The following is a 20,942-nucleotide window of genomic DNA, read 5'->3' as shown; positions in this document are numbered from 1 at the left end:
CAGCCCTCCATGAGTCAGTTCTGGCAACTGAAGTTTAAGAAGATAAGTAACGTGTTCAAAATTACATGATGACTCAGAATTGTAGAGACCTGACCCATGTCTTCGGTAATTCAACCTAAATCAGATTATTTATTCTCATATTATTCTTTAAAAGAGAAAAAAATCCACTTTTAAAAAAAGTCAAAAAATGCAAAACCAAGCCCAGCAACACCTAGATGATATAAAAAGATGATATGTATTCATTCATTTAATTATTTTTTGAGCTGCTAACAATCAGACCCTGAGCCTCCCAGGCTAGGCAAGCACTCTATCACTCAGCTACACACCCATTAGGAGGATAGTTGAAATAATATTCTTGAAAAGAAAATAAAACATGTTAAAATAAATTAAATAAGGTGTTGAAGGATGGAGAAAGTCCTCAGGCAGTCAACCTGTAACTTATTGATTATATCACAAGCTGAGAAGGGGAATCAAACATTAGGGTCCTGGTCCAGTTCCCCTTTCTCAGCTCCTCGGCTCAGCTCCTCTGGAGGCCAGGTACTGGGGAAGCTGCACCAAATCAGAACTGAAGCAGAATAGATTACCTTTTCACTGTCAATGTGAACAACATCTTTGGCTCCAGGATCTTCCTCCCACAATGGAGGCCCTTTTGGATCCTTCAGAAAGGCCACTATGGACTGAGGAGAAGAAAGAGAAAAAAATGTGTTTTAGCCAGGAAAAGAGGGAGGTGGGGAAATAGGGAACTGCCCTGTTTCCCTGCCTGGAGTCCCAGGTACATGCAGTGCAGAGCTTGGGACTGTATGTGGCATATGCTTGAAGGGTGAGCTATTTCCTTTGTCTGCTAACATCATTGCTAAGTACCCCCAAATGCTAAGTGCCCCTAAGCACCTCCATCACTCCCACCAGGCTGTGTCAAGCACATGACACCTTCCCGTTCAGCTGATCCATACTTAATTATGCATTTTCATGGAAAAAAATAGAAATTTCAGACAATGAACTGACTTATTCAAACCAGAGACACACTAGTGCTTCTACTAAATCTTACCTCCTTCAAGAAGCCTTTCCAATTACCTGAATAAAGGTCTCTAGCCTTGTCCCAAGTAGATACTTCTGCATTTCTGCAGTCACTTAAACCATCAACCCCATAAGCAAATAAACACACTTACTTATTACCTGCTTGCTATTTCTAAACTGGTTGTGGAATAGGTTGGATCCTGACTATCCTCTGCTGAGTCGATCAGTGGTCCCAGCCTGGGAAGCCCTCAGGGCAGGGTGCTCATCAATATGGCCAGGAGCCCTGCTATATTTCTCTCCCTGCAGGCCCTCCTTCTAGACCAATGGGAATAAGGCTAAATAGCTTAGCTGGCCTTTGACATGTGGACCACTGACCCAGATCTCCACTCCTCTGGGGAAGGTATCTGAGGGGCAGAGAAGAGGAGCACTGTCCCCCTGCTGCCCTCCCCGCCCCACCTGCAGCGTTTTGCTGGTGTGGACAGATGTAGCATTCTCTTTTCCTTCAGACGGTCACTCTGGGAAATGACTCTCAGTCTGTGAGAACCAGGAAAGGTTTGCCAAAGACCAGTCACACCTCCACCTCTCCCACCCTGGAGGGAGTTGCTGGCTTGTGTCAACACACAAGGCTCTCCAAGTCCACAGTTTGATAAAGGAAAATCCTGTTACTTCAGTCAACTTTGAACAAGCTCCAATGAGCAGATGTTAAACTAGGGTGTGTGTGTGGAGGGGGTGGGGTGCTGGGGTCTGTGTGCACATGCACATGTGTTTTGGGAGGGAGGGGTCTGAGGTGAGAAAACACCCCTTTAATGAGATGCATTCAGCCCATCTGCTGGTCACACATAAAGAGGACCTCGGCAAGGCTTACCATTTCTGCAACCTCCCATGCGGAAAGAACTACTAGGGGAGAATGGGAGACTGCCAAACCTTTATAGGGTCTCATTCAGGTAGCACTTCTGAATGAAGTGCTGTTCAAATGAAACTGTGAAGTACTTCCTGGCAAGGGAAGTACAGCCATTTCTGCCACAGTAAAAGGCAGATCTGTCCTTTCACAGTCCCTTGTCAATGCTTCACCGTGACAAAATGAGCCAAAGTGGAACTGGCAGCACCTTCCCGAAGCCCACACTCACCCACAGCTGTGTAGGTGCCTGCCTACGTGGCATGTGAGGAAGATGCTAGTGGGTGCCCACCAGCCTGCTGTTCCAGAAATACCTGGTGTAGGTGTCCTCAATCTAGGGTGCACTATGGACGTCAGGAGTGTGGAAAGCCCCAGCTCACCAAGCTCAGCTACTGCACTATATGCACAGAAATGTGCATATAGTGCAATGATTGTCAGTGTGCAATGATTGTCAGTGTGCAATGATTGTCAGTGTGCAATGATTGTCAGTGGGATCAGGAACCCATAATGGGTTGGGAGCTGCTCTGGGGGACTCCTGTCCCCACACCCTGCATGAGCTAAGCTTATGTTAGCACAACTTCCTCACCACCCCCCTTCCTCATCAAGAAACAGAGACAATGTCAATGGAAAAAGAAACAGCCTCTTTTAATATAACAACTGCAATAGTCACATTTGTGACCTTCTGGTTTTCAGGGGAGATTATTCTCATTTAACAGAAGTGAACAATCCCATCCACAGGTTCTCTCCCACTGGTTTAACTGCATGAGATCCTAGTGGAAAGGTCTGCAAGGAGCAGCACCAGGGAGTCCACCCTAGGTGCTCAGAATCTCTGGGAAATTGTCCAAAAGCTGCACTTGGCCTTCAGGACATATTTGTGACTATGGTCATAGTTCAGAACTAGAACACCTTTGGAGAAGGTCATCAGAGGGTCATCTGAATCCAGGCTCCCAGGCATCTCAGGTCCTTACCACTTACGTAATAAGGACTTCAGTCGACACAGGCTGACAAGCACAAGTTCCTTTTTTGAGTTTCCTGCTATTAGCAAGTGGGGAGATGTAATATGCCCTCACTTATATGGTCTCTGACTTCCTTAGGGGTCACAGTACAGTTCCTGTGACAGGCCCTGGCACAACCATGCGGGATGACAACAATAACAGCCAGAGCATAAGCCTGCAGGCTGTGTGCCACCCTCTCCAGAGGTCCTCCATCTTTCTAGATCAGGATCCCAGGAATACCCTGAAAGGAAAGCTAATCAGTGACCAAGGCAGGCTTTGATCTCAGCTGCCCAAGCAGAAGAGGCAGAAGCGGTCAGGTAGTCACAGAGAACTTTATGTCACTGTCCCTACACCCTGGAGAACTCTAGGGACTCTGTCCCAGTCCCTCTCAGCCATATGGACTTTAGGATCCTGGGACTATGGGTGCCCACTAAGTCAGAAATCAAAGACTTTGACCCTGTACAAGGCTCAGCCCACTGTTCCAGCTCATTGATGCAGAAATCAAGAGGATGGGTGAGGAAGCTGCTCCCTCCACAGGAATGGAACAAAGGCCAGGACTCTGTCCCCTCCATCACTCAGTGGCAAACTGGGACCCCTTAGGCTTCTTGCTACATTCATGATATATAGTTCTGAACAGCCACTGCTCCCTGATCTATGATCGCAGGGCAGATTCCTCAGAGGCCCACCTGATTACAAAACAACAAGCCAGCTTCTCTTTTCAATGCATAAGCAATTACCCCTCCCACCCCGGGGGAACATGACTTCTCTCCAAGGACTGATAGCAATCAGCCCCTATAGAGGGTGAAAGCCACACAGTAACCTAACCAAAAGGACAAATTATGAGCAGATAAACAAGAAGCAACTTGAAGGGTGAGGGGTGGGAGACAGAGGGAGAGAGGGAAGGACAGCTACACAGATAGACAGACAGGAAAGGATGGAAGGAGACAGATGGAGAAAGGGAGACAGACTGACAGGGTCCAACCCAGTCTGAGATTCAGGAGAGTTACAGAAACTGAGCTTAGCCCAGGCTGGTGCCAGAGGAAACGCAAGGCCCAGTCAAGGTGGAGGAGCAGCATCCGGATCAGAAGTGAAAGGAGATGGGACTGAGGAAGAAGATGCCGGAGCTGAAGGAGAAGGGCTGAGGGCTGGGCAGCTGCTCTGCGATAAGGGGACGGCGCCTGTACATTACAGGGTCTCATTTATTTTCATCTATGCTTTTCCATCCACATTTAGATTGGACTGGTAGCAGGGAACACTTCAGTGACATCCACATCTCATCTGGAACAAGCCACATCAGCCCAAAGGTACCATCAGCTCAAGTTACCTAATGCCAACTTATTCATGCTAATCTGGGCACACCACACGACCCCTTTGGTAACAGGTATCCACTATGGGCACCACCACAGAGATGGGGAGATGGCTTTGAAGTCACAAAGTGAGGAGTGGAGAGACATGACATCACCTGCCTCACCAGAAAACTCCTATAAGTTCGTCAACCTCTCTGTGAGGCTGGGTTTTCCCCTTGTGTTAACAATTACAAACTTTTCCAGAAATTCTGTTCACACAGGATCTAGAGATGAGGATCCTCAGGTCTTTCGGAAGAGCCATTGTGCAATCTGCCCTCCCTTCTCTCACAGGGAAACCGCCAGACTCTGGCATCCATTCAGGCCCTACCCCTGCTGAGAACGAGGGAAGTGAATTTACCTTAAATGTCACAGCTCGGTTATATTCAGTATGAAATGCACCATCCCTGTCAAATGAGAAAAAGGTGTTAACTTTAAGGATGGTTGTAAAGATGCATACCTTTGGTTTTCTAAAGCATCTTAATAAGACTCAGCTACGGAACACAGTTCAGGATTTTTTTTCTTTTAAGAAATAAATATAAACACAGGGAAAAAATCATTCTGCAATGAAATTAATCTAACTAAAAATTGCTGTTCTCTGTGAATACCAATGAAAGCTTTCAGCAGTTACTTGGAAATTGGAATTGTCTCCCATGTACTTACTGGTAATGGAATAATTCAACCTTTTTGTCCTTTGGGCTGAGGTCAACTTTCATCTTCTTGCACAATTTTCTGCTCTCTGTGTCACTGAAAGACACAAATGTCGGGAACCATTTGTTACCTGAAGTCCTCACATAGGTGCTGACAGCAAAATCTGCTGGTGGCCTTAGAAATAAGCCTGGTACCTGGAATTCTCAGTAGTAGATGAGAAGTCAAAAGTGGGTTCTTAGAGAGTTAGGGAAAGAACACCCATCAGGATGCAGTCTGATCAAGAGAGACGGGAACAAGCAGACAGGAGTATCACTTCTCCTAAGTGGCCACATGAATGGGTCCAGACAGAGAAAGTGTCTGGAAGCTGAGCAGGCAGATGGCACACTGTGGTAAGAAAAGTAATCCATCCCTAAGCCAGCTCTGGTGGCAGGCACGTGTAGTGCCAGCTACTTGAGGCAGAAGGATCCCTTAAGTCATACTGGGGAACATAGTAAGACCCTGCCTCAAGAAAAGAAGAGAGAGAGAGAGAGAGAGAGAGAGAAGAAAGGAGGAGGAGGAGGAGGAGAAGGAGAGGAGGAGGAGGAGGAGGAGGAGGAGGAGGAGCAGCAGCAGGAGCAGCAGCAGCAGCAGCAGCAGCAACAGCAGCAACAGCAGCAGGGAGAAGAGGAGGGGAGAAAAACAGAAAGGAAACCCCATTCCGGGCTGCTCATAAGATTCACCTGGGAGAATGGGAATAGCTAGAATGGTGGCAGAAGACGGTCATCGTTATACAAAATTCATGTATGAAGATGTGAATTTGGTGTCAACATACCTTATATACAAACAGAGATTTGATAAATTGTGATATAAAGGTATATATAAAAAATTATGAATATAATGCACTCCTCTATTGTGATGTATGTAAGAAATTAAAACACACACACACACACACACACACACACACAACCAAAAAAAAAAAAAGATTCACCTGGGAAAGTTTAAACCATACTAATTCCTGATCCTCCCATACCATTACTTCAGGATTGGTGGGGGTAAGGCCCAAGCAAGATTTTGTTTTCAAAGTTCTAACATGCATCATCTGTTACAGACTATCTGTCCCATAAAAGAGGAAAATTCCCTACCTTATTGAAGAACTGATGAATTTGATCAGATACTGACAAAAGCCAGAGGAGGAAGGGGAGCATTGGTGAAAGGAGCCCCTCCGTTGGCCTCTGAGACATTACACTTCCAATTCTTCTAACCAGAAATGTCTATCAGTGGTTGCTCATGGTTTACAGAGTGCTCATGCATGACCTCATTTAATCTTGGTCCTTTCTGCTAGACAAACGGACCTCCAAGTATGATCCCTGAACCAGCATCACCCATTAGAAATGCAAAATCTCAGCCCCATCCCAGACCTACTGAATCAAAAACTCTCAGGGTATTCGAGCAACTGTTTCAACAAGCCTTCCAGGCAATTATGATGCATGCTCAAGTTTGGGAACCACTGTGTGAGACTACTGTCTGGCAGTGGCTCTTTCTCCTTGTCCCCACCTCCCTACATCAGCCCCTCAGAGCCATACCTGCTCTCACCATCCTCTCTGCACTCAGCCAAGCTCCCCATCAGCCAGCCAAAGACAGACCATCAGGGTGCATGTGCAGAGACTTGCTTGCTATGTCAGGCCATTTCTCCAGATCTGGACGGACATGGTGAGAGCATCTAGGTTATCTAATACCCACTAGATGCCAATGACCACTCTCTTCTACCAAGTACCCAGCCACCTGCAGGAAGTCCCTTCTTTCCTCACCTGTTTACATACCTTACCTCCCTCTGTAGCCATCAGCTTCATGCAGCTATGCAGGAGCCTCAGAACAGATGGACTCATTAAATCACTCAGCTCAATTGTAAAAGCAACACTCAACGATGGACAAGCAAAATTTCAGGACATCAATGTAAGTGTAAAGATGTAATTTGCAAGTCAAGAAGCGTATCTCCATAGACAGGACGTGTGGGTCAGGGGAGATGTGCCCCTACCCACCCAGGGCCCGGGCTTCCCTTCCCACTAGCCCAGCTGTCTAGCCACCTCTGCGGATATGATGGCTTCCAGCTGCAGACTTGCAAACAGTTGGGACTCAAGAAATGCATAATGCATTGAAGGGAGGAAAGGGTAATGACATTGCAATGGCTCCTCCCTAATGTAGCAAAGGTCTTGTGAGAGCCAGCAAGAAGAGATAAGCTGCAGGTGAAGAGGAGAGTGGGGGGTGGGCGGGGATGGTACACAGCATAAGGAAGGCCCCAGCAACAGGTCGCTGGATACTTTCTCACCTTAAAGCCCTGTGAGGACCCCACACATGCCTCTTCCAACAAGAGCTATTTTGGTTTGGGTTTGTCTGTCCCTCCAGAGCTCCAGACTTTGTCGTAAAGCTACGCTGATAAGTGGCAGGTTTGTTTGACAGCAACCCAAAGCAAATCTGGTGCCCTTCCCCTGCCTGAGTTAACTTTATTTGGGATACTCATAACCACTGGCCTGGCACCCTCCTTCTCAGGCCTTGTTGTCCTGTGCTCAAATGATTCTGTGACCACCAACCATACATTCAGTTGCAACAACAGACAGCACCTGGGGCAAGAACCAAGCCCCAGCCCAGAAGCACAGCAGGGGCCTGTGACCCTCACAAGGCAGAGGGAAGAATGACAGGGCTCAGGTCATTCCTACCCCAATCTTTGCCCATCTGCCAGAACCTATACCACGGAATAGTCCTGCTGCTGCAACCTCAGATCCCCTGCAGGCCAGAACATGCTTAGGAACGATGCTCCAAATTAACCATGTGGCTGGTGGAGCTGGGAGCACAGAGGCACCCTGGTCAGTATGGCCCGAGGTCTGGCCCAGACTGCAGCAACAGGCCTTCATTATAGTTAATCACCCATCTGTGCCCCAGGATTCCTTGTGGCAGACTCTATACACCCTCTTCCTTAGGCGATGTGACACTCCCAAGAATTCTCTCCCCTCCTTTACCCCCTGAACACACACTCCTTCTGTCAGAGGAGTAGGTAAGGAGGTGGCCTCCTGTCCTGACAGTACACTTCTGACACAGACCTGAGAGCTTCAGCCACCCACCGGATCCAGCATGCCCACTTCCCTTCCCCTGTACTGCATTTTCAACATCTAATTGCCTGTCCACTGACTGTCCCTGAAGGCAAGGGATGGGTTTTGTTCACACCTCTTTCCCCAGGGTCACTCTGGCACCTGGCACACAATAGGCACTATAAATAAGCTCACTGTGGGGGGAGGGGTGACAGAGCAGAATCGATGTCTTGGAGCTGCTGGGCTGAGGTCCTGCACGTCAGGCTTTCTGGGCTGTGTGCTGGGCTCCAGGAATCCTGCCAGGTGACAATTCCTAATGGGGTACTCTCAGCCCTGTTCCCCTCCCCCTAATCCTGTCTCTTAGAGTGTCTAAGTGTGCACGTGAACATGTACTAATTGTGCAGCACAGACAATAAAATTCATAAGAGTTCAAGAAGGGGAGAAAATTACCCCAGCTCTGGGACTTAAAAGGATCTGGGTTGATAGATTAAGTACAATTAATTGATCTACTGCCTCCCTTCTTCCCTGCCTCCGCCAGCCTGTGGCTAAGACTCTGGGGGGAAAAGGAGACAAAGGCAGACAGCAAGGAAATGAGCTGCTTTGCCTGAGTCATGGAGTGTCAAGGCCCACCCCTGGTCCTTGGCCCCTGGCCTGCAGGAACCAGCCATAAGTCTGCCCACTCACTCACCTACTGTTCCAGGGAGCAAGGCATCAAGGTCACTGATCTGCTATAACCCGTTCCCTCCCCCACTCACTTGGATCTTCTCTAAGGAAAATGAGGAGGGAAAGATGAGAGCTCTGTCCACACCTCTCCCGCTCCATATAAGCACAGCATTGTCATATGGAGCTGCTGCAGGTGGCTGGCTGATAGTCTGGTGGCTGCCGCAGGTGTGTGATGCTGTGCTGATTTGATCTTCACATGTGATGATAATTATCCAAGAGCCTGGTGACATACACTTCTAGGAGTCAGACCCAGGGATGACAGGTGGGAGTGAGAGGAAGAAGAAAGAGAACAAGGTGCTGGAGGCTAAGAAGAGGAGGTATTAGGTCTCCTCCGAGTTGCAGCCTAAGTCCCAAAAACTTCCCTGAAGGGAAGCCAGCTGCAATGGTGGCTTCTAGATCTGACTCTGCCGCCTTGGACGAGGCTCCCGATTTCTTGAATTGCAAAATGCAGGCCTTGTCCATGTGAGCTGAATGGAGCTTCTGATCCCTCTACCAGGTCAACTAACACTACAAGATCAAGACAAGTTGCCTTACATTCTGACACATGAACGAGGAGCCAGGACCCAGGACAGAATATAGAGACTCAAAAAACAAAATCAGAACTCCTGTTATCTCTCTCCTCGCCCCCACTGGATCCTCCCTCCACCGCGGACTGCATTTTTACATCCACAGCATACCACGTTCAGTCTCCTGATGGGGTAGAAAAGCAAGGTTGAAAAAAAAGCAAGGCCTGCAGTTGTCTGGCATGAACTCTGTGCTTTTAGCTACCTCGGCTTCCCTGAGTTCCATTTCCCCATCAGTCAAAGAAGGGTAAATCTTTTCCTCCCATCTGCCATGGCAGGATTCCAAGCAGATGGACCTGTGATCCCCTTGAGATGAGGAGAAGATAAAATGTGGGTAGCGCCTCACTTCAGAGACAGGAAGGGCACGGGGTTAAAGCGGAGAGCAGCAGATACTGAGAGTGACTGCCTGGAGCCAAGCAGCCAGGACAATAGGAAGGAATGTGGCTGGGGAGCAGGAGGCAGGGACAGTGAGAGAACAGTCCTGGAACAGCTGGACCTTGAACTTGCACAGACTGCAGTGCCACACAGCACTCTTTGAAGGGGCTCAAAAACAGCAACCCTCTCCGACTGGCTGTTCTCCTAGGTACCTACCTCGGCAAGGTAGGTAATACAGCATGAGGGAGGCGCTGCAGTCAGTAAGAGTGATGGAGAGGAGAGAGAAGGGCGAGGCTTCAACTCCACAGACGCCCCTCCCCACCTGCCTGCTCAGGCCTGTGATTCTAAGGCTCTGCTTCTTAGAAAGCACATGTCACCCCAAGTGCATGGCCAAGTGCCAGAAGGAATCTGAAGTCACAATCTGGCACTTCTGGGAATCTATTTTATTGTTTTTTCCCAGGGTAAGTGATGTTTGTCATGCTTGTATATAAAGGGACAAAGGCTAAACACAAATAACTTTCAGAAGAAAATGTAAGACTTCAAAATAACGTTACACCTGCCTTGGCAGGCCTCTCATCTTGCATCGGGGGAGTCAACACTCTTCCAGGGAAAACCAAGCAGATGGGAGGAGAGCAAGGTAGAATGAAAATGTAGTTAGGCAATGACCTTAAACACCTAGGGAAAGAAAGCGACGTGCACTTGTCGGGACAGTCTCACCCAGCAGTGCAGCCTCAGGAACCAGCGCACCAGGCTCAGCGACGGCAGCTGGCTTCAGCTCAACTTCCTGAGAGCAGCACCACACACCAAGGCCCAGCCCCAGGCTGGCAAGGCACAAGGGACGACCAACTCCCTCACGCACAACCCACGTAGCTGGACAACTACCACCAGTCCAACCAAGCTTGGCTGCGGAGGTCAGGGCTGGGAGGTAGAGGGAGGGGGAAGGAGAACTGTCAAACCCTTGGACAGAAGCCATGCTCTCTGCTGACACCTCACAGCACAAGTGACAGCGCCTGGGATCAGGGAGAAACCAAACAGAAGGGCGCACATGTGACTGCAGGTGCATAAGCGGAAGAGCAAGGAAAGAGCCAGAAGAACCGAAAAAGGGGGAAAAGAGAGCTCCCCACTGAGGAGAAAAGAGGCCAAAAGAATGGGAGAAGCAGGGACCCAGCCCCTCTCTGGGAAGAAGCATCAGAAACTTAGTAAGAGGAGAGAAAAATAGGGGTGGGGACAGAAGATAGCACCTCAGGGAGAAGGAGAGGGGTCACGCACAATAGGGAGAGACACAAAGAAAGACCCCCAGGCAGACACCGGAAGCAAATGCCCCCTGCATACTTTCACATGCACATCAAGCCTGGCAGCTTCTGGCATTTTCTGAACCAGGCCAATTTAGGGAGGAGAGCAACTTGGAAGAATCTACTCCACATTTCACAGAAGATTGAGCTGAAGCCCAGAGAAAGGTAGTGATTTGCCAAAGGTCCTGCAGCTATTTGTGAACAACCTAGACTTAGAGCCAGGATTCCTGTCCTGCAGTCCTACACATCTGCTATACCCCATACTTCATAAGTGGCACAGCAAACACCCCACAGGCTGTGGCTGACTCCCATGCCCAATACCTTCTTGGGCACACTCCACAGACCAAGCAACTTCACTCAACAAGAAGTTGCTCAACAAATAAAATGTGCTCTCCCATCCAGCTTCTTTCTGGTCGATTTTGCCCGGATGAAAAATAACAATAGCAGAATGGCATTTCCCATTTAAACTGCTTTCTAGTCTACCACATTTACTTACCTGTTCCTTACCACAGACCTGGAAAGAAGACAGATATGTAGCACTGTCACATCCGAGGACAGACTCAGGTTAACTGACTCACTCAAAGTCACAAGACTAGTAAGAAGAGGGGCTGGCCCCGCAACCAGGCCTCCTCCTAATCGAAGGCTGTGCCTTTTATCCCATACACCTGCAAAGACACCTCAACACCACAGCAGCCTCTTCTTTTACCCAGAGGTTCCCTGATCCTCTCACCTGCCCTTCACCTGCTCATTCCTGATATTCCTGGTCACCCCTATCCCAAGCCCTGGCATCCCCAATCTAGCTTCCAAGCCTTTGCTGGCAGGGCAGAGGTGGCAGAGTTGGAGAGAATGACATGGGAACCTCAGCAGGGCCCACTGGAGAGGAGGCGCACTCTGGCTGACCATCTGTTGCTTAAAGGAAGCGGGCTAAAGAGAGCAGCGCTGGCTCTGTGCCACCCCTCCCTCCTCTGCAGACAGCAGCAGAAAGCACTCCCAACACCACGTCTGCCCATCCTGGGAGCGTCTCATTCACACACTCACAGACACAGACGGAGCGCATGTGGGACCACAGTGGGGACTGCCAACCTAGGGCCCGCCAAGTGAACATGGGGGGCTCCCCTGAGGATTTATAGGGCAAGTTTAGAAGTCTGGAGCTGGAGTGGCTAAATAGAAGGGCAGAAGCCAACTCGGGCCTTTGGGATCTCCTTGTCTCACAGTAGTCCCTGAGACCTGCCACCCAAAGTGACCCGTAGGGACCAGAGCTGTCCCTTGAGTTGCTCAGGTATATTCAGGTGTACTTTGCCTCTAATTTCAAAGTCAGATCCAGATATTCCGGCTCCCAACATAATCCATGTCAGTGCCATAATCCACCTACTTATCTACACTAGTTTAATGCTATTTAACATTTTGGTGTATACTTGCTCTCATGGAGATAAATTCAATAAACTGAGAAGCAACTATGTGGAACATTCTATCCTTTTCTATACGGTGCCTCTTTTAAGCTCTCACATCAGATTCGCAGGATTTTCTCAGTGGCATTTTTACTGGCCCTAGACATCAGAACTCCAAAGTTTAGTCCTGAGCTCTAATCCTCCACATCACCTTCACGTTCTGGCCCTGACCCCATCATTCAGTTGGATGTTCTTCAACCCATCTAGGGACCAGAGCAGGCCTTTTGCCCCCATAGGGAGCGCCTGAAAGCCATAAGGGCTTCACCCCCCATTGGAACTTCATCTCTTCCGGGCAGCTTTCCTTGGCCTTCCCAGGAAGCATTAAGTGATCACCCCTCTGCATATAGAGCCTTTGTTTACAGGTCCTCCACCTGGCAGTGTATCAGCCTCCTCCCTGCACAGCAGGCTCCCTGAGGGCGCTGTTGCTCATCTGTGCATTCTCAAAGCACATAGTAGGTGCTCAGTAATAGCTTACAAACAGGTCCAGGTGAAAAGAGCGGCAAAATCAAAGCTCTTCTGCCCATTCCTGCCACTGATAAGCCTCTTAGGAACTCTGCACAATAGGGCTCTGTCAGCTTAGCAGAACTATTGTCATCTTCAGATGATAGGGAAATTCTAAAGTGGCTTGCCCCTCCAATAGGCTTTGTTACTTTGCCAGTCATGCAGAACACTGCTGGTAAAATGTGGGAGACAGACACCTGGAAGTCACTACCACTTTCAGATCAGCTATGAACTAGAATCGACTAGCAGCTAAGATCTCACCAGCCACATAGAGAGGAGTCTGTTCTGTTCAGCTAGTGTGGGAACAAATGTGGAGTTGTGAGGTCAGATGCATGCACACATACTCACACTCACACTCACACACTACTTGGCTAAGATGTATTCTCCTGGGCTTGTTCAGTGCTTTGTTAAAATATGAATCTCCTTCAATTCTCTCTAATTGTGGGTGGAATAAGCCCGAGGCCATCAACTTATAAAACTTCACTTGCAAAACAGTCATTTAGAACTCAGATTGAAATCAGAAAAGGATTATACTGAAGTGGGTTCCATAAAAGCTCATTTAAACTGCAAGGTAGTGGCAGGCTTGTTTCTCAGGCAAGAATGGCTATATTAAAGGCTAAAAAGACCTTTCCAGGCCGGACCCATTGCAGGAGTCCAAGCCCAGGCCCAGTTATATAGAGCAGCCCACCTCACCACCTTTGCTGTGGACAGCAGAGACGTCTAGTGGGAAGGCCTGGGCTGGAGGTAAAGCGTGTGGTTCTTGCTGCAGACCTACTACAAGCCAACCCTGAAAATCACTGTGCCTCTCTGCAGCCTCTTCTATAAAACAAGGTCCCCTCTGCACCTTTCTCCCTCTAGGAATACAAAATAAAGCAACAGAAGAATGAATGGATAAAGAGAATGTGAGATATATATATATAAAATGAAGTATTACCCCAAAAGAATAATAACTTTATGATATTTGCCAGTAAAGGATGGAACTAGAGACTATCATGCTAAAAGAAATAAGCCAGTCCCGAAAAATCTAAGGGTGAATGTTTTCTCTGCTATGCAGAAGCTAATCCACAATAAGGGGGGAGGGATAAAAAAACAAATAGAAGATGGGTGGGGTAGACAAAGGGGAATAAAAGGGAAGGAATGGGGGAATGGAAAAAAGAAAATTATTGGAACAAATCAGATATAATATTCCTATGTACATAAATAAATATACCATAGTGAATCTCACCATCATGTACATCCTCCAGAAATTAATTTAAACAAATAACTATAGGTAAATGTAGAAAGATCAGTAGAGTATAAGAAAGGGATCGGGGTTAGAGGAAGGGAAGGGGAAGTACTGGGGACTGAATTAGAACAAAATATATTCTGTGTTTTTATAATTGTGTTCCAAAATAGATTCTACTGTCATGTATAACTAGAAAGAACCAATGAAAAAATAAGAATAATCAAAAAAAAAAAAAAGAAGAAAAAAGAAAAAGAAAACGTAATAGAAAGTGAAAGCTCCGTGAAATGAGAAGGAAAGGAGGGGGCTGGGAAGAAAGGGAAGGACCGCCAGACCTCCCCTCTCCAGGGCAGGGTTAATCCCCATAGAACCTGCCATCTTCTCTCCCAGAGTATTAACCAAAGGACAAGTCTGTCCCAACCACCAAAGCCCTCACACTCCCACATGCCCCCCCAGTCACTGTGCCCTGTGCTCCCAGGACGTACCCACAGTCCACCCAGCAGATGGTGCCTTGTCCTTTCACTGCCTGGGCCACAGTGGACAATAACCTGAGATGATTTTCCGCTGCTGCCTCTGTAAAAAACAAAACATTAAACATTTGTATCTAGGAGTTCTGGAAGAACAGCAGAAGGGAAAGGCCTCTCATTGGTCCAGTGATAGTCCCTGTGGATCTGGGCAAAGCAGCTGGCTACTATTACGGGTTGCAGGGTCTTGGGGACCAGCCTCTGTGGCCAGTGTTTGATACCGGCACCCTACAGCTTCCGATCACCTTCCCATGTGTATCCCTAGTCAGCAAGCTCACTCAAAAGGCCCGCCAGGCAGATGCAGGCAGGGAGAGCAATCTGTTGCCTCTCCCACCAAAACCCATCCGATATGTCCCAAAGCCAAGCAGAAATGATGTCTGAATTATAAGCCTCCGCGGATCTTCTCTTCCAGTGTGGATAATGGTAGCTGTTTGTAGATACAAAAAAAAAGCTGATCCTTTCAGACACCAACAAAAAGCATCATGCAAGAAATACTCCTGAGCCTTCAGAGGAGGCCCTCCCAGGAAGCCATGGCCAGGCAGGAGGAGGGCAAGCCACCAAGGGGAGAAAGCCTCCTAAAGTGCAGGCAGGGGTGAGGCCATAAAGGACAGCAATACAGAAGTCCCCCACCACCTGTCCCAACCCTGCCTTTCAGTCACAGAAAGGGAGGGAAGAAAAAATTCAGCTTCTGTGATGCTCAGAAAACCCACTGGAGTCACAAGTCTTGTGTGACAGGTGTGGGCAAGGGGGCAGGGGGCTGAGATAACTGCTCAGGCCTCACCCCCAGCACTCCAAAGCAGTAAGGAGACTGGAAAGTCAGCAGCACGGGAGCTCTACCGTCAGGAAACTGAGGCAAGGCTAGGCCAGGGGCAGAGACGGAGAGCTCAGGCCCGACACACCCCACTCTCACTCTCTTACTGTAAAAGGCCCTGTCTGTGCCCTAAGCTGATCTCAAAGTCCTCTGTCACTGCAGCATTAACCAATTTCTTCCTATCCTCCATCAGAGGACACAGAAGCAGAGGCAACTTAAGGGTCCAGCTCTGCCACCCCTAGAAAGGAGACCTCAGGCAAGTCAGTTACTCCCTGTTAGCTCCAAGGACCTCAACTGAAAACTGGTTGCCATCAGACAGAGTGCACGACCTCCCCTGTGGCAAGGAAGCGAATGAAATTGTCTCATAAAAGTACTGTGTGTGTCATAAAAGTACCTTGTATCCTGAGAAGGAGCCGAGCATCCTTCTTCACTGACAACCAACCCAGCTCCAGGAATGTCTAAGGGAGGGAGCCAGGTTTATTCAGGGGCCCGTACCTGGACCTCCAGAGAAACACTGCTTCCCCCTGCCTCAGTTTCCCTGCTATTCCTGATAGCAGAGAAAGGCTCCTCATATTCTAGGCTTCCAAAAACAAACTCAGGGAGTATGTGTGCCAGGCCCTTGTAAAAGGAAGGAGCAGCAAGTGGCCACAAGAATGGCCATGTGCCATGGACACTTAGAGAGCACAGGCTTCAGGAGGGTCACGCGTCCAAAACATCCATCAGCCGCAAGTGCCAATGATGTCGAGGATGAACTGCCAGGGAGAGCTGTGCCCAGAGCTGGCCCAGCTACTGGCTGCTGCTTCTCTGGGAGCACAGAAAACTTGACATCCTCGGGAGCTGCAAAAAAAAACCCTTCACTATGCTGGAACAAGATCAACCATCAGCCATTTGCCCTTCCCAAAATTGCTGCCAAGAGCCAGGCCAACCTCTCTATGTCCACAGTGCCCTTGCCAGCCTCAAGGTCAGAAGACAGGCAGGCTGCTGCTCCTGCCCCAGTGAAGCTGCCATGCCGAGCTTAGGGCCCACTCCAAAGCCAGTCTTGCATGTCTTGTGTCTGACCCCAGAGGGGGACAGATGGGGACCGGGCAGGGCCAGGGCTGCTGGCCCGGGTGAGTGCCTCCACACTTGGTGATTCAGCTGGCAACAGGCAAACTCAGGCAGCTCATCAATAGCTCCAGCAAAGCATACCCGGGTAAGGCTCAGCCCTGCCCGTGCAGGAAGCCACTGTCCATCCCACTGTGGTTTACTGTCCTCCCAAGGTAGTGAGGGGCTCCAGAGCACTTTTCTAAGGAGTAGTCATAATCAAGAATTAAAATGACCCTCGGGATGCAAAAACAGCTGAACAAATGCCTGTATGTAACTCTGCCTCAATCTTCACTGACACTCTAACATCCCAGGACCCTCCCTGAGTGGCCTTAATCCTAAGGTCTCCCTTACCACCTGGACTCCCACCCATCTTACAGAGCAACAGATTGCTCTCGTGCACTCTGTCTGATGGCAACCAGTTTATAGTTTAATGGATGATGACAAGATCAGGAGAGACACTCACCGGATTTGGAGTAAAGCACCAGTACGTTATTCCGGGTCCTGAGAATTTTTTTCAAGTCCTTGGGGTCAGAGATCCTCTCAATGAGCGAGGAGACCTTTGTGGAGGATAGCCACGTAGGAAGGACCACCTGTGGATCAAGAAGCCAAGGACCATGAGTCCCAGTTCCCAGCCTGGCTCAGGGGAGAATCAGTGCCTAGGTACGTGGCACCAAGAGCACATTTTCCTTCTAAGGAATGAGGTTACCAAACTTTCTCAGCGCACCAGCCTCTTCACCTCCAGAGGCACCTCCCAGCCCACTCCCAGTCTCCACCTCTCCCTCCCACTCCACACACTTGATGAGGCTAGATGGACTGTGTGGGTACACAGGCACGCAGTGTTATCACCCCAGAAGAAAGCTCCTGGGAGGTCAATGTCTGTAACTGTATACAATTCCCAAATGCCACACGCTGGTGCCATATGAAAACTCCATCCACTTAGAAGACTAAAGCAGAAAACCACAGAGAATCAAGATCTCCCCTTTGTGTTTGGGATGGGAATGGACGAAAGGTGTTAGTTTTTAATTACTCAGCTAAGAGATCTCAGCACTGAAAAATATTCCGAGGAAAAAAAAATTAAAAAGGACATACATTAAGAAAGATGAGTGAATGGATCCATTAGCTACAAAAGCCAAATTAAAAACACACACACATACACACAAAAGGAGAAAAACTAAGGGAAAGAAAGTATCAAAAAAAAAGAAAAAGAAAAAGAAAATGTTGTAATATGAAGGGTGTGTCTTCAGCTGAGAGAGCCCAGCATCGTGAACAAAAAAAGACCCTCACCAAGGTACAGTACTGTGGACAAAGAGGATATCATAGAAGCTTCAAAAGGGAAAATGCACCCCAGAAGACAATGAAATGATGCCTTCACAATTCTCAAGGAGCATGATAACCAAGTGGAATTCTATAACCAGCCAAACTGTCGTGAGCATAGATTTACTCATGCAGAACAAAGATATCAGATATGCAAAATTTACCACCAACACACTCTTTCTCAGGCAGCCGCTGGAATCCATGCTGTAGCAAAATAAGAAAGGAAAAATGAGAGCAACACGGAACCTAGGATCTAGCAGATCAGAGGCAAGGAGAATTACCATGATGATGGTGAAGAGATGTCCTGGGACAACAGAGGCTACAGAGCGACCAGTCTGGACTAGAACAAGGTCAGAAATCATAGAGGAATGTGATCAGTAAAAAGGGGCAAGTGGAGACTATTTGATGTGTTCCACCATACTGAGAAGAGTTTTGATTTCTGTCAGAAAATTTTAAAAACAAAGAATCTGATCAAAATTACACAGCTAATAAGGCCAGCCGGGACATTTGAATCCCAGTCTCTCTGCTCGCCCCCATTCCTCTCAGTCTACAGCTTCTTGGTAGACAGAGGTCTAGCGTTGAGTCTGGGCTCTACCACTCTACAACCAAGATTCCAGGCAACATCACTCAACTTCCAGAGGCCTCATGACTCACATCTGACCTGGGGATAATACCTCCTTCATGAGACTGCTGTGTGGATGAGATGGGAGGACTTAGTGAACATGCTTTATAAATCATATAAGCTGTCAGTATCAGTTACCATAATACATAACACAAATTTCCATCTCAGCAGAGTGGAAGACAGAAAACATGACCATACTCCAGTATTTCTAAACAATCTACCATTGGGATCCAGAGGTCCTTCTCCCCAGAGTACAACCTTCCAAGAGGAAGACAAGGAATTGGCCTGGGTTGTGGCTTGCCTAGTAAGGCACTGAGTTTAGTTCTCAGCACTGCATATAAATAAATTAATTAAATAAAGGTCCATTGACAACTAAAAGGATATTTAAAAAAAAGTCGAGGAATTATTTCTCCTTCAGTCTACCCTGCCCATCCTGTCCAACCTGGACGCAATGCTTGAGGACCCACTGCCCTTGTGCAACCTTAAAAGCGTACCAAAAAGCTCCTCCAACTTGATTAGTATGTGTTATCCAACTGCTCCCAGGGAGCTAATGAACTTCAGTCTAAAACGTCCATAGCTCAATGCACATGGTGATGAGAGAGAGGGGGGAAAAATCTGTTTAAAAAACAGATTGCCTTGCTGCTGTTTTTAATCCTCAGATAATCTGACCAGTCAAGAAAAACAACTGCCCAGCCCTTCCTGAGCCTGGCAGGCACCTACTTTTGGAACCTTGGAGAAGGAAAAGGGAAGAGCTGCCCAGGCAGAGGCGTGCAGCTGGGCCACAGGGACAACCATGTCCACACAAGAAACCACAGGAGCCTGTCTCCGGCACAGCTGAGCTTCCTTCCTATAAAACCAGTCAATCCCTCAGGTCATCTGACCAAAGGCCACCTGAGATTAAACAAGCCACTTTCCAGCCAGCCACCAAAGCCTCTAACCCAATGTTTACCATGACACAGTAGAGAATTTAAGCTCCACAGGAAATACACTGAGCAAATTGACTCTGCCTGAAACCTATTACCAGTCATGAAGCTGGGCTGACAGGGGGCCCTCCCTGCAGTCTGCCTGCTGGTCTCTATGAAGGTTCTGTCTCCCCACCCTCACCTCCACCCCCATGATTAAGAGCTCTAGAGGGCAGGGTCCACGGAAAACCCTCAGGAAATGTTTGTCCAGCTTAATAAACATGACAAATCACATCCATTAACACACTGACCTGCAGAGGTCTCCTACCAAGAGTAGGTCAGAAAGAAGGTGAGTACATGGCAGATCTCAGGAGCCCTGGAAGGGACCACAGAACCTGGAAAGACCAACATACAGTGAGGGTCGGGGTTGGAGCCAGTGAAAGAGCAGGGGGCTGGCCTGGGAGTCCATGGTCTGGGAAGGAAGCAGGTGGGAGCATGGCTGGCCAGTTAACAAAGGGGTGCAGGAATGAGTGTGGGACTGTACAGACTCATCAAGCCACTGGGCTGGTGGTATAAGGACCAGCTGGGCAGCTACCCCAGTGGAGAGAAAAGGGTCATGGAGGGACAAACTACAGATTCAATGACTGCTCACAGGTAAGCGAGGAAGAAAGATGAAAAGCCCAAATGCCTCTGAGGAATCTGGGCTGGGAGACTGAATCCATAGCTAAAGATGGAAGAGTGGGAACAGTAGCTGAGGAGGCTTTTCTCTTGGGGTAAGGCTCAAGGTGGAGACGTGTGGGCAAGAAGGCACCCAAAGAGGGTGAGCCACAGAGTGACTGAAGTCTCTGTGGGTGGGCCAGAGGAGCAGACAACCAAGAGGGAGGTGAGAAGGGGTGCTCAGACCCCACCTGGCAGGAGACACATGAAAGGCAGGCCAGGCTGAGTGGTGAGGGGCTCGGAGGGGGCCCAAGGCTTAGCAAGGTCCCCAGGACATCTGGGAGAATTTCAGATGGGGAGGGTTTGGTAGCAGGCTGCAGAGCAGTCACATCCAGTGCAAGAGCTAGTGACAAAGGAGGGGTGAGAAGGCCCAGCAGGGTCAGGAGGAGGGGCTGTCTCCTCCAAGACTGAGCCTGCAGGCATTCCTGGGCACAAAAGAAGGAGGATTTGCCTAGAGAAGCAGGATTTGAAGGTCTGAAAGGGAGAGGGGAAAACAATGGGGATAGCAAGATCCAGGCAGAATCCAGGAAGACTGGTCCAAAGAGCTCAGATGTGAGGCCTCAGGTTCTGAGGTGGGGAGGGATGACAGGCCCTCTGTCCCCCTCAGATAGACCTCACCCTAGCCAGCAACCTCAGAGGCGGGCAAGAGGGAGGCACTTCCTCCCTCCCTGTAAGCCCAAGGGGACTTCCTCAGGCCACTTAACATTCCCGGTTTTCCACTCCCTCCTGCTTAACCTTTCAGCGTGCACGCTCCTTCCTTTCCAGGAGATGCAGCTCCAGTGAGCCTGGATGGCCAGCCCAGGGCCTTCCTGCAGACTCCATAAGTCACAACCCACAAACCTCAGTAACAACAATAACTAGAGCTACAATAACAACATTAAT

General features: G+C 48.7%; 1 protein-coding gene across 4 annotated transcripts in view; it reads right to left on the bottom strand.

The window, feature by feature from the left end:
* The window catches only part of PDIA5 (protein disulfide isomerase family A member 5), an 89,341-nt gene that overhangs the window by 50,043 nt on the left and 18,356 nt on the right, over positions 1-20,942 (bottom strand). For 2 of the 4 annotated variants that reach the window (XM_081302825.1, XM_081302824.1), the window contains exons 2-6: positions 16,969-17,095; positions 14,570-14,657; positions 4,911-4,994; positions 4,609-4,654; positions 585-677 (exon numbers count right to left, since the gene is read on the bottom strand). In XM_081302825.1, coding sequence (XP_081158951.1) covers positions 585-677; positions 4,609-4,654; positions 4,911-4,994; positions 14,570-14,657; positions 16,969-17,095 — 438 coding nt within the window. Of the gene's footprint in view, positions 1-584; positions 678-4,608; positions 4,655-4,910; positions 4,995-14,569; positions 14,658-16,968; positions 17,096-19,654; positions 19,739-20,942 lie in introns of all 4 variants that reach the window. The other 2 variants (XM_081302826.1, XM_081302827.1) reach the window with 2 other exon arrangements.

The sequence above is a fragment of the Spermophilus citellus genome (genome assembly GCF_964194105.1).
Source record: "Spermophilus citellus genome assembly, chromosome: 7".
NCBI lineage: Eukaryota > Metazoa > Chordata > Mammalia > Rodentia > Sciuridae > Spermophilus > Spermophilus citellus.
This window is presented reverse-complemented; position numbering and strand designations above follow the sequence as displayed.